The 14,312-nt window shown below is 44.2% G+C and overlaps 1 protein-coding gene across 1 annotated transcript in view; it reads right to left on the reverse strand.

Moving 5' to 3' along the window:
• Positions 1-1,617: 1,617 nt before the first annotated feature.
• The window catches only part of nkd1 (NKD inhibitor of WNT signaling pathway 1), a 45,024-nt gene continuing 32,329 nt past the window's right edge, over positions 1,618-14,312 (reverse strand). Inside the window, exons 5-10 of the mRNA XM_058089021.2 lie at positions 9,482-9,585; positions 9,266-9,361; positions 6,458-6,605; positions 5,064-5,145; positions 3,504-3,631; positions 1,618-3,425 (exon numbers count right to left, since the gene is read on the reverse strand). Of these exons, the coding sequence (XP_057945004.2) occupies positions 2,887-3,425; positions 3,504-3,631; positions 5,064-5,145; positions 6,458-6,605; positions 9,266-9,361; positions 9,482-9,585 (1,097 nt within the window). The 3' untranslated portion in view covers positions 1,618-2,886. The remainder of the gene's footprint in view (positions 3,426-3,503; positions 3,632-5,063; positions 5,146-6,457; positions 6,606-9,265; positions 9,362-9,481; positions 9,586-14,312) is intronic.

Here is a 14,312-nt window from a genome sequence, read left to right on the forward strand (position 1 = left end):
TCATAGTTTAATAACAATAAATGGGCTTCACCGCCTGCTTTCGGCACAGATCTGCTGTCCAATAAATAAAGCAATGAATGAGCTACATGGAAGCTACAGGAAGACAACATTAGCATGGAAAAGAGCTAGTGCTAAGTGAGTTTTTTGTCGTCATAAATAATCCTTCATTTCTTTGTACATCAGATCGACAGGACATTTTTTAAAAATTGGTGAAATGGCTCAAAAATGACAAACGGCGACCAAACAACACAAAGGTTCCCCAACTCTCGATGGACCGGATTCAAACACTTGGCTTGAAATGGTCAGTAACCGGATACGACCCACCAGGCTGAACTCTGACCTTTCCTACTATGACGCAGACTTGTTTGTGGTCGAGGGGGCTAGGAAAGTGGTACTGGGGCACAGCTGTGGTAGACCCCCTTGTGGAACCCATGTTTTCAAAATTTTGTAATCATTAGACAAACGCTTAATACCCCGAGGAGTTGCTAAGTCCCGCCCACAGCAGACATTTTGCTTGATGGCGGCCATCTTGCTCAGATTTTACAAACGTTAGCTTGTCATTCCCATAAAAGGGTGTACCAAATTTTGTTAATAAAGTTAGAGTGGGTGTTTATATCGAGAAATTTCAAGTCCGTTCGACTTACGGGGGTCAAATTTGGGGTGTATTCGTCCAGAAAAATAATAGCACAAGTAACACAATAGGGGTGCACATTTTGACCAATTTTCCACCATTTGCGGTTCAGGCGTAGAAGAGTTAAGAGTCAGGCACACAGGGTGGGCTACAGGCAAGACGAGTTATGAGACGACTTGGAGACACCCGCGAGGACGGGTGTCCACGGTTCGACGCCACCAGAGGAATGGAGACAGCTGGGAGAGCAACAACATAAACGGAGACACATGCTACGGAAGGGTGGGGGGTCTCATGGGAATATGTCAGACACAGAGGTCTTGTTGTATTGAAAAATCTAAATAGCAACTATAAAAAAAAATTATATATTAAAAATAAACTTTGAAAAATTGAAATTATGATCTTTGCTACACATATATTTTTTTTCCACTATTGAGATTCTAATGCAAAAAAAATAATAAAAATAAGGACTACAACCATAATGAGCTTTAGCACATTTGTCACATTGTCAGCAGTTTTCCCCCACAGGATTTCTTTGTGGTTTCAGAGTGGGGGCGGGTCTAGATGACAATCATCTAATTTGCATAATTGGTCATGACGCATGGGCATGCCATTTTTATGGACAAAAAAAAAAGAAAAAAAACATATTTTGAAATACAAATGATGCTGCAACAATAAATTATGATTAATCGATGATCCAATTAATCAACAATTATTTTGTTATTCGATGAATCATTTTTTTTTCATTTTAAAATATCCCCAGATTTCAAACTTTAGTCTCCTTTCTGAAATGTTGCATGCCGCTGATTTGGTCCCTCTCTGGTGCAACAAATACTGGATTAATCGATGCAATTAATCACAAATAACCCTTTTGTGCTTTTAGGTTTTGGGGGTGGGGGTGGTTACAGCAGGACCTGCTTTTCGTCGAGAACAGTAAAAGAAAAAGTTTGATTGATTTGTTGCTTTACATAATTAAAAAAAAAAAAACAAAAAAAAACATAGGACCAGGGTTCGATTCCACCGTAGCCATCTCTGTGTGTTCTCCCCGTGCATGCGTGGTTTCCTCCCACATTCCAAAAACATGCTAGGTTAATTAGCCACTCCAAATTGTCCATAGGTATGAATGTGAGTGTGAATGGTTGTTTGTCTATATGTGTCCTGTGATTGGCTGGCCACCAGTCCAGGGTGTACCCCGCCTCTCGCCCAAAGACAGCTGGGATAGGCTCCAGCACCCCCCCCCCCGCGACCCTCGTGAGGATAAGCGGTAGAAAATAAATGAATGAAAGACAACATAGGTGGGTTTGAATACTGATCCCTTGTGCTACATGTTCTTATTCTGCGTGAGTTCCGATAACATGAAGTATTCATAATATTGGAAAGTCTTTCTCTACACTCAAAGTACTGATATAATTTTTTTTTTTCGTCCATCGGTTGGCGCTGTTGAGAGTTGGGGTTTTTTTGTCATATGGTCGTAAAAAAATAATAATAATAATAACAAAAAACAGTATTCTGAGTATGATTGTGTGCTATGAAAGTAAGGAAGGAAAGCTGAAGCGGACAGATAATAGAAAAAGAGGCTTTTGCACAGTCGTATAAAAGTCAAAGAGGGCTTTAGCGAGTCCGTACAAAGATGTCACATTATCCATAAAGCTTATAAAATCCATAACAATATATATATATATGTATATATATATAACTTATGAACAGTCAAGAGTTAGTAAAAGTAAGCTTCACTACTGCAGATTGTGACCCAAAATGTAAAAAAAAAAATAAAAAAAAATAAAAATGATGTAACCTCTTGGTGCTAAGTCATTAAAACAACAGAGGTAGCAGCAGATTGGGGATTTCCTTCCAGCGCTGAAGGGACGCTCAGATTCTTCATTTTAGCCTCCGACTTTAAATACTCACGCAGCCACAAAGTGGTTTTTGACAGACACCAGTGTCGTGACACACACACACACACACACACACACACACACACCCTTCATATACTGTATCTTTACATCACAGGCCTTCAACATCTTGGCTTAGTGGTCCGGAAAGATCTGCTTTGTTGCCACAACGATCACTAGTCGGTGGGTTTGTGGGGCCGGGAGTGGGCGGCGGTGTTTAAGGGGACCGCCCCCGTGATCCCTCGGCGGTCCCCGGCCATGATCCTCAGTCCTGTGGTCGTGGAACTGGTCATACTGTTCATATATAACACTGATTTATCGTGAATGATACAATTTCCGGGTCCCAAAAGGGGCGGCGGCGGCCGTTCAGGATTGATAGAAATGATGGTAGTGGTGGTGGTGTTCATGGTGGTGATGGTGCTCGTGCCGCTGCACCACCTGCGCCAGCCGGCCCTCGTAGAGCAGCACCCCTGGCAGCTCCCTCACTTGCTCTTTCTCCACCACGGGCCCCGACGCCGCCAGGGTGCCCAGCGCGCGGTAGCTCTCCTTGGCGCGCTGCTTGTGCTTGCGGTACGGGGCAGACGACTGGTGTGGGGGCGTCTGGCTGGGGAGCGCCGGCGGCGGAGGGAGACCCCTGCTCCGCATCACCCTGCTCCCGATTTGGGCGGCAGGAGCGCGGGCGTGGGTCTTAGGTGAGCGCAGGGCGGCTTTCCCGGAGTCTTGGCCCCGCGTCCGGCCGGGATGGTGGTGGTGGCTGTCGGGGGCGTCCATGACGGTTTGCTGCAAGCGGCGGTGGTGGTGGGTGTGGGGATGAGGGTGGCCGTTTTCTGGTTCATGGGACCGAGAGCGCGTCTGGTTGGACGACCTGGTCTGGGGTTCCGCCTTGGGCTGTTCTGTGGCCGTCGCTGCGGGACGGAACGAATTGAGAACCAGAGATAACGAATCTAGTGGCGTTCATTCCATGAAACTCCGACTGGACTCACCAGCTCCGAAGCGCGACGTATAGTTCTCGATGCCGGCCAGGTCCAAGTAGTGATTCCGTCGCTCGAGGTTCTCGTCCACACAGTTCCTCTGGCAGCCCGGCTGGGTGTGGTGGTCGCTGTGGTGGCGCCTGCGAGAGACAAGAGCGACACCGCTCATTAGCGAGGCTAGCGAGGCTTGCAGTAAAACGCTCCTTGTGATCAGGCGGCCATTGTCGGAGGAGACGAGGGGCGGAAAATCACAGCTTTGCAAGGAATACACAAGTGCTCATTTTCCACTTACACAACAAACTTCCTCTCCGGTTGGAATATCACGGAAATTCATTCATTCATTTTCTACCGCTTATCCTCGCGAGGGTCGCGGCGGGTGCTGGAGCCTATCCCAGCTGTCTTCAGACAAGAGGCGGGGTACACCCTGGACTGGTGGCCAGCCAATCACAGGGCACATATAGACAAACAACCATTCACACTCACATTCATACCTATGGACAATTTGGAGTGGCTAATTAACCTAGCATGTTTTTGGAATGTGGGAGGAAACCGGAGTACCCGGAGAAAACCCACGCATGCACGGGGAGAACATGCAAACTCCACACAGAGATGACTGACGGTGGAATCGAACTCAGGTCTACTAGCTGCGTGGCCTGTGCGCTAACCGCTCATACGCTGTGCAGCCTTGTTCAATTAAAATAAAACATACAGATAAAATAAAGACTAAATATGCAAACTGCAACTGGAAATTACATAAATGTGCGAGTGTGCATGGTGTGTTGAATAAAAACATTCAGTAGTTGAAAACAAGGCAAATGTCAACAAGCAGTTGTTATTCATTCATTCATTCATTCTCTACCGCTTATCCTCACGAGGGTTTCGGGGGTGCTGGAGCCTATCCCAGTTGTCTTCAGACAAGAGGCGGGGTACACCCTGGACTGGTGGCCAGCCAATCACAGGGCACATATAGACAAACAACCATTCACACTCACATTCATACCTATGGACAATTTGGAGTGGCTAATTAACCTAGCATGTTTTTGGAATGTGGGAGGAAACCGGAGTACCCGGAGAAAACCCACGCATGCACGGGGAGAACATGCAAACTCAAATCACACAGAACAATCGGGTCTCCTAGCTGTGAGGTCTGCGTGCTAACCACTAGTCCACTGTGCAGCCCTTTTTTGTTACTATTATTATTATTATTCATTCATTCATTCATTCATTTTCTACCGCTTATCCTCACGAGGGTTGCAAGGGGTGCTGGAGCCTATCCCAGCTGTCTTCAGGCGAGAGGCGGGGTACACCCTGGACTGGTGGCCAGCCAATCACAGGGCACATAGAGACAAACAACCATTCACACTCACATTCAATTTCAACACATTCAACAATTTGGAGTGGCCAATGCACGGGGAGAACATGCAAACTCAAATGACACAGAGATGGCAGAGGGTGGAATTGAACCCTGGTCTCCTAGCTGTGAGGTCTGCACGCAAACCACTCATCCACCGTGCCACCCTTCACAAAAATTAAACAAGAATTTCCTTAATTTTTTTTTTTCCACACTTTTACCTAATCAGTGCTCGACTCTTCTTGTCTGCACCCCTGGGGTCTTCTGTACACTTGTCATTTCTCTCCCTCGGGTGGGCAACATCTGGAAACAACAGGAGGCTATTATCAATGAGAGCAAGACTCACACACACAAACACACACACGCACAAACACGACAACGGCAACATCTCAGAAGAAAGCAACCTTTGTTTGGGGCTTTTACTTTGAAGATCTACAGAGGAGGAGAAAGAAAGAAACCCAAACAACAATGCTTCATCTATTCTATTTCCAGCCTCTTATAAAGCACGGAATGAAAGGAAGTAATAATAAAAAGAGACTTCAGAAATAGTTTAATAAGGACGGGAGATCTGACGGTGGCTGGAATTAGCATGAAGGCGTGAAGCGCCCCTGTTTTTTTTTTTTTATTTCAAAAGATGTCGGAAATCTCTTCTCCGGGGGTATTTATAGCCCAGACAACAGGGCACAAAAAAAAAAACAACAACAAAAAAGTAGGAATATATATTTTTTTGGAGCTACTCCCCCTCCCGCCCCCTTCTTGCTACTTTTTGATTGAGTCGCTATAGGGGGGAAGTTGGGTTAAAAAGCGACAGAAACATCCCTTAAAGCGTCTTTTTAAGTGTTTGCCGAGGACGTGACGGCGAGAAAAAAAAACCCAGAAGTTCCTTAGCGTCTTTCCATGACAAGCGCATCATCGCCGGTTGGAAAAAAATAACACAAAAAGTTGGGCATGACACAATAACTCACTATTTGATATTGATATATTACCACATAAATTATTATTACTATTTATTTTACCACAGTATCATGATATCATGTAGTGTTTCACTATCATGTTTTGTTTTAAAAAATATATTAAAGGGGACCTATTATGCAAATTTTTTGACCCTTTGTGTTGAGTTGTGGATCCCCTGGACAGAAAACGTTCTAGATCTTCCAGAATCTGCGCCTATCCCAGCTGTATTTCCTTGGATTTGGATTTATTACTCTTTATTGCTCTTTGGTTCTACCATATCTTACTTATTGTGTGTAAATATGGGCTAATAACTATAAAAGCAATCTTCACTGGCTAAATGTACTCTAAAAAAGGTCAGTAAGGATAATTCATAATGCCGCCTACTTATTAAAAAATTAAAAAAACAAAACAAATTTTTTAAAAAAATAATATATTTAATAAAAATAAAAATAAAAATAAAAATAAAAATAAAAATAAAAATAAAAATAAAAATAAAAATAAAAATAAAAATAATACAATATCCACAATATCCACTTGCAGAGGCGCCCTCAGTCTCCGCATGGATAAAAAAAAATTGCCTCTTTCGTTGTATTCTGCTCCATTGCTGTTGTTTAGCCACCAAACTATTGTGATGATGTAATATTTTTTATGCTAACTGTACCTGTGGCGCCTTGCGTACAAGTCCTCCACCGCTGGCTGGAGTCCGGAGCCACGGACAGCTTGACCCGTAAGGTCTTACTGCTGCTCGGCGAATGGTTGACGGAGGCATCCACGACCTCGTAGATGGTGTGGAGAAGACTGGTGATGTCCTGCAGGAAGGAGCATAAGCGATCAGGTGATAGCATAGTCGGTTAAGAAGTATTCATTCCTTCATTTGTTGGCGGGAAGCACAAAATCCAAAGAAATACAGCTGAATAGGTGCAGATTCTGGAAGAACTAGAAAGCTTTCTGTGCAGGTTATTGTGTGCAGCTGCTCTATAGGAGTCCGCAACTCAATACAAAGGGCTAAAAATTTTGAACAATAGGTCCTCTTTAACGTAACATGCATAGTTTTGAGGGGATGTGGAAGGAAGAAAACAATCCACACAGACACCGATCGATTTCCTGACTGTGAGGCCAACATGCTAACCGGACATCCACCATGCAACTCACTTTTAGAGACCCCTAAAAGACTCGCGGGGCATGCTGGAGCCTATCCCAGCGGGGTACACCCTGGACTGGTGGCCAGCCAATCACAGGGCACATATAGACAAACAACCATTCACACTCACATTCATACCTATGGACAATTTGGAGTCGCTAATTAACCTAGCATGTTTTTGGAACGTGGGAGAAGCCGGCGTCCCATTAGAAAAAACATGCAAAAATGGCCGAGGCTGGAATTGAACTCGGGTTTCCGTGCTGTGAGGCCTGCACGCTAACCACTCAGTCACCGTGCAGCCACAGTTAAGAAGCATTAGTAGTAAAAAAAAAACTCAATCATCATGGAAATCCCGCCCAAAAAACTTCACTGCAGGCTTCACTACACATCTTAAAATGCAACTCAGACCTCAACTATTGGTCAGTCAGCTACAAACATGGAAGCCGCAGGTTTGATCACTGTGGTTTTCCTCCGCAAACACGCGCAGCTAGCATGATGTTGTTCTACTACGAGTGTAATGTTAGCACTGTAGCTCACATGCTAGTGTGCTAGCAGTGCTAGCAGTGCTAGCGTGTGTGTCGAGTAGAACGGGGGTTCACACTTCAGTTGAAGGCATTGACACGCCATAGAAAAGGAAAAGTGAAAAGTTTCAGTGCCATTTTTCCCTATTTCCTCCTCACTCTCTCTCTCTCTTTCTCTCTCTCTCTCTCTCGCTCTCGCTCTTCTTTGGCATGAAAAGAAGCAAGAGAAGAAAGCGTCTGCCGTCTCACGAGTGGAGCAGCCACCGGCAACGCCGAGCAAACTGCGCAGGCAAGCACACAGAGGACACAGCTCGGCTCTTTGTTTGCACACAGAACACAGACTTCCTGGGTGTTCCTGTTGGATCCGTGCGGGCGCCAAGCACGGAAAGGGAAAAGGCATGGACTATTCTGGAGTCTCTTCTTGAAAGGGACATTTGGTAAACTCACTTTATGGCCGTGGGTGTGCTGTAGCGCCACCGTTCACTCCTTTGTACGACTGGAAAAGCTCATCGTGAAGCTAATTAAAAGGGCGCACCGAGTCTTCGTTCAATTTACACGTAGACGTCAACAGTGCTTAACTTCTTTTTACACTTTATAACAGTTAGGAAAGTACATTTAAGTCAAAGATCCTCTATATGACAAGGAATTTTTATTAATTCATTCATTTTCTACCGCTTTTTCCACACGAGGGTTGCGGGGGATGCTGGAGCCTAGTCCAGCCTACACCCTGGACTAGTCGCCAGCCAATCACAGGGCACATATAGACAAACAACCATTCACACTCACATTCATACCTATGGACAATTTGGAGTGGCTAATTAACCTAGCATGTTTTTGGAATGTGGGAGGAAACCGGAGTACCCGGAGAAAACCCACGTATGCACGGGGAGAACATGCAAACTCCACACAGAGATGACTGACAGTGGAATCGAACTCAGGTCTACGGACTGTGTGGCCTGTGCACTAACCACTCGAACGCTGTGCCGCCTTGTTCAATTAAAATAACACATACAAATAAAATAAAGACTAAAAATGCAAACTGCAACTGGAAATTGCGTAAATGTGCGAGTGTGCATGGTGTGTTGAATAAAAACATTCAGTAGTTGAAAACAAGGCAAACGTCAACAAGCAGTTGTTATTCATTCATTCATTTTCTACCGCTTCACAAGGGTCGCAGGGGGTGCTGGAGCCTATCCCAGCTGTCTTCGGGTGAGAGAGGCGGGGTACACCCTGGACTGGTGGCCAGCCAATCACAGGGCACATATAGACAAACAACCATTCACACTCACATTCATACCTATGGACAATTTGGAGTCGCTAATTAACCTAGCATGTTTTTTTGGAATGTGGGAGGAAACCGGAGTACCCGGAGAAAACCCACGTATGCACGGGGAGAACTTGCAAACTCCACACACAGAGATGGCCGAAAGTGGAATTGGACCCTGGTCTCCAAGCTGTGAGGTCCGCGCGCTAACCACTAGACCGCCGTGTCGCCGAATGTTTTTTTTAGACTTCAGCAAAAAGGCTAGTCATAGATCCTCTATTTGAGAAGAACACTGAAAATGCTGAAAAAATGCAGGCTTCACTCCACGTCTTAAAATAAGACCTTGCGTGCGTGCTAGCATTGTAGTTCTTTGGCGTGTTACTCCAACTTAATGTGTGTGGAAGAACTCCAGCTGTTCTCCTGTGTGGACACGTTTTGGCAGATGCTCGTCTGATTTACGTGTTCGTTCATCCATTCATTGATCAAAGGAGGAGTGGGGGGGGGGAAGGACCCCCCCCCCTCAGGGTAGAAGACAGTAATTACCTCTCTGGTGACTTTGCCGTTGTTGTCGAAGTCGTAGAGGGTGAAGGTCCACTCCTGCCGGTTGTCCTCCTCCACGGACACGGCGCACTCCAACTCCTGAGACAGCACAGCCGTGTCAGAGTGTGTGTGTGTGTGTGTGTGTGTGAGTGTGTGTGCGTGGCCTAGTTTTCTCCAAAGTGGAAGTTAATAAACGGCCCGTTCGCCGCTGAAACTCACTTCAAACTGGAGCTGCTTTTGCGGCCCTGCGGGGGATTGGACGTCCCTCTCCTGCATCTTCTCCTCCACGCAGCAGCTGTCTGACTTCTCCGGGGGTAGAGCCACTGCACACACACACACACACACACACACACACACATGAAATGAGTGAGCATGAGGATGAAAAGTGGGTGGGTGCGGTCATAACCTGAGGATAGGCTGTCGCTTGGAAACTCCTGCATCCGAGTAAAAGCACAACCGAGTTGGGACTCGGAAATATGAATGATATCTAAATCGCTAAGGAGTTAGAAGCTACAGACTCAAATAGTGTCAATAACCGTCCCATTATTTGGACTCAGGATATATAAAAATATAAATAATCTTATGCATTCTTTGTCTTCTTGTGTCATGTTCCATTTGTTCTCTCGCTTGAGGATTTAGCAGGATGTAAAAAAAAAAAAGAATGAAATTAATGAAAAAAAAAATCTATTTTGTTTTGTATATTCGGGTATTTTAGTGTTTCTATTACTGACATTATCGCTTTTATTTATGTAGTTTTTTTTTTTACTCAAATTGTGTCAATTTTCTATATTATTTAAATTGCTGATATTTTTTTCATTTTTGTATTTTTTTCATACATTTTTTAAAATGTAATTTAATTAATATTTATAATATTGTTAATTGACAAATTTTTACTTTATTACATTTTATTATTATTATTTATTATTATTACTTTTTGTTAAATTTGTTAAATATTTCTAGAAATAAAATCCTCTAAGCCCAACCGTTATTCAGACTCAATTGTCACAAAGCATATATTAGAGTTTCCTTTTTGTTATTTTTTTCATAATTTTTTAAAATTTTATTAATAGTTATAATATTGTTAATCGACATTTATATTTTTAATCATTTGTTTGATTACTTTGTTACATTTTTGTTGATATTTCTAGAAATAAAATCCTCTAAGCCCAACCGTTATTCAGACTTAATTGTCACAAAGCATATATTGGAGTTAAATGAGTTAATGACTTAATTAGTATCTTTATAAAAGTCAATATTTAAGAAGTACATAGAGTCCAAACATTCCAGTTTTTTCCTTTTTGTAATTTTTTTCATACATTTTGAAAATTTAATTAATATTTATAATATTGTTAATCGACATTTATTTTTTTATTCATTTGTTTGATTACTTTTTGTTGATATTTCTAGAAATAAAATCCTCTAAGCCCAACCGTTATTCAGACTTAATTGTCACAAAGCATATATTGGAGTTAAATGAGTTAATTAGTATCTTTATAAAAGTCAATATTTAAGAAGTACATAGAGTCCAAACATTCCACTGTTTGTTCATTTTTGTAATTTTTTTCAGACATTTTTTAAATGTAATTAATATTTATAATATTTTTAATTGACATTCATTTTTTAAATCATTTTTTGATTACTTTTTTTTACATTTTTATTGATATTTCTAGAAATAAAATCCTCTAAGCCCAACCGTTATTCAGCATTAATTGTCACAAAGCATATATTAGAGTTTCCTTTTTGTAATTTTTTAAATTTAATTAATATTTATAATATTCTTAGTCGACATTTATATTTTTAATCATTTGTTGGATTACTTTTTATTACATTTTTGTTGATATTTCTAGAAATAAAATCCTCTAAGCCCAACCGATATTCAGACTTAATTGTCACAAAGCATATATTGGAGTTAAATGAGTTAATGAGTTAATTAGTATCGTTATAAAAGTCAATATTTAAGAAACATTCCACTGTTTGAGGGAATGTCGTCTACGTTTGGCAAACAGCAGGACCAGATGTTAGCATTAGCATTGCTGCTAACGTTGTGGCCAGCGGGTGTAAAAAAAAAAGCTTGAGCTGTGAATATTTCAACGAGCCCACTCAGCACTTTGACTTTCCTTGTTTCAGCATCCATCCCCTCCGATGGCAGCCTCGTAGGCCACGCCCCCCCCCCCCTCTCTCTCTTATCCCGGTCTCCTCCCATCTCACTTTGAAGTCCCATTCTCAAACCTTCTGGAAGAGGATCAGTCCGGTGGCGTAAAACAGAATCACTAATTAATTAAGCCGAGTCAAATCCCTAACACTGTTTGTTTGCGCGCCAGCCCAGCAGACACAACGGCCCACTTTCTTTCCTTGCCATCCAAAAGCCCATCAAAGCCGACCTGTCTCATCCCCGCATTAGGGGAGGGGGCCGAGAATGAAAGGCAACATCCCAGGGAGCTTTTTAGCAACTTTTTTGGAGAGGGGAGCCTGACGTTTGATCATGTATGAGGGGCAAATCTGTTTGGTGGCAGCCTCAATATGGCGGCGAGATAGCTAATGAAACGCTGGGGGTGGGGGGGGGGGTAATACGGCGTAGCCCCCCCCTCCCTCGGAAAAAAGAGGAAGCCACCGTGGGATTGGATGAACATCAGATCGGAGGTACAAGACGAGGGCACCGGAGGATGACGCCTTTCACGCTAGCAGCTTAGCGACTGTACGACATGGCCGCCTCCCGCCTCCTGCCCCCCGCCTCCCGCCTCCGAGACTCGGAAAGCTGAGGGCAACCCTGATGTTTGGGATGAGGAGGATGACTCTGCCTTTTGTGGGGGGGGAAAAAGTCATTTCTTCATCTGGAGCACGAGTGATCAAGGAAGTTTAATCCTGCGCTTTTTTTCCCGTTTCTAGCTTCTTAGCGGGCCGGTGTAATTGCTAGCTAGCACACATGTCAACAAGAAAGCATCTATCATCTCAGAATGGTCCAACCCGTCTGAGCGAAGGGTTAAAAACTCCCGCCCATGCATACTTCTCTTCTTCTACACTCACTTCTATCCTGCTGGAAAGGCAGTTAAAGCAGTAAAACAGTCCCAGACCATCACACTACCACCACGGTATTTTACTGCTGGTATTTGGGTGTTACAGAGAACATACTAAGTCATACTAATACTTCAACTTGCTGATATACTTCATCTTCAAACTGCTCAAATAATGCTAATAATAAGGCTAAAAAGGCAAGCGCAGATCCCTCCTTCCTTCCTTCCTTCCTTCCTTCCTTCTTCCCTCCCTCCCTCCCTCCCTCCTTCCTTCCTTCTTGCCTTCCTCCCTTCCTTTATGCCTTCCTTCCGTCCTTCATGCCTTGCTTCCGTCCTTCCTTCATTCCTTCCTTCTTTCATTCCTTCCTCCCTTCATGCCTTCCTTCCATCCTTCCTTCCTTCCTTTTCATGCCTTCCTTCCTTCCATCCTTCCATCCTTCATGCCTTCCTTCCTTCCTTTTCATGCCTTCCTTCCTTCCATCCTTCCATCCTTCATGCCTTCTTTCCTTCCTTCATGCCTTCCTTCCGTCCTTCATGCCTTCCTTCCGTCCTTCATGCCTTCCTTCCCTCCTTCCTTCCTTCTTGCCTTCCTCCCTTCCTTTATGCCTTCCTTCCGTCCTTCATGCCTTCCTTCCGTCCTTCATGCCTTGCTTCCGTCCTTCCTTCATTCCTTCCTTCTTTCATTCCTTCCTCCCGTCATGCCTTCCTTCCATCCTTCCTTCCTTCCTTTTCATGCCTTCCTTCCTTCCATCCTTCATGCCTTCCTTCCTTCCTTTTCATGCCTTCCTTCCTTCCATCCTTCCATCCTTCATGCCTTCTTTCCTTCCTTCATGCCTTCCTTCCGTCCTTCATGCCTTCCTTCCGTCCTTCATGCCTTCCTTCCGTCCTTCATGCCTTCCTTCCGTCAAGTCAAGTCAAGTCAAGTTTATTTATATAGCCCTTAATCACAAAAGAGCCTCAAAGGGCTTAACAAGCAGGCAACAGTAGAAGACAGACAATAGACGACAGACGACATCCCCTGATCTGAACCCCCATCAGGGCAAGGAAAAACTCAAAAACCCATTAGGGAAAAAGAAACCTTGAGAAGGGACCGCAGATGGGGGAATCCCCCTTCTAGGATGACCAGGCTGCAATGGATGTGGAGAGGTTTACATGTGACAGTTAAATAAAAACATAGAGTATAATAGTCCAGGTCCAAGATGTGATGCCATTAGGACAGTTGGGCAGCCGTGGGTCTTGAGATGATCACTATCCCTCTGCTGCAGCGCCTCCAAGGTAGGCCACGTCCGATGTCCACGTCCTTCCTTCCATCCTTTCGTCCTTCCTTCATGCCTTCCTTCCGTCCTTCCATCCTTCATGCCTTCCTTCCTTCCTTCATGCCTTCCTTCCTTCATGCCTTCCTTCATGCCTTCCTTCCTTCCTTCATGCCTTCATGCCTTCCTTCCTTCCTTCATGCCTTCCTTCCATCCTTCATGCCTTCCTTCCTTCCTTCATGCCTTCCTTCCTTCCTTCATGCCTTCCTTCCTTCCTTCCTTCATGCCTTCCTTCCTTCCTTCATGCCTTCCGTCCTTCCTTCCTTCATGCCTTCCTTCCTTCCTTCCTTCATGCCTTCCTTCCTTCCTTCATGCCTTCCGTCCTTCCTTCATGCCTTCCGTCCTTCCTTCATGCCTTCCGTCCTTCCTTCATGCCTTCCTGCCTTCCTTCCTTCCTTCATGCCTTCCTTCCTTCCTTCATGCCTTCCTTCCTTCCTTCATGCCTTCGTTCCGTCCTTCCTTTATGCCTTCATTCCTTCCTTCCTTTATGCCTTCATTCCTTCCTTCCTTTTCATGCCTTCCTTCCACCCTTCCTTCCTTCATGCCTTCTTTCCTTCCTTCATGCCTTCCTTCCTTCCTTCATGCCTTCCTTCCTTCCTTCATGCCTGCCTTCCTTCCATCCTTCATGCCTTCCTTCCATCCTTCATGCCTTCCTTCCATCCTTCATGCCTTCCTTCCTTCCTTCATGTCTTCCTTCCGTCCTTCCTTCCTTCCGTCCTTCCTTCC

This window comes from Doryrhamphus excisus, linkage group LG13 (assembly GCF_037039965.1).
Source record: "Doryrhamphus excisus strain RoL-2023G ecotype Guam linkage group LG13, RoL_Dexc_Guam_v1.1, whole genome shotgun sequence".
Lineage (NCBI taxonomy): Eukaryota > Metazoa > Chordata > Actinopteri > Syngnathiformes > Syngnathidae > Doryrhamphus > Doryrhamphus excisus.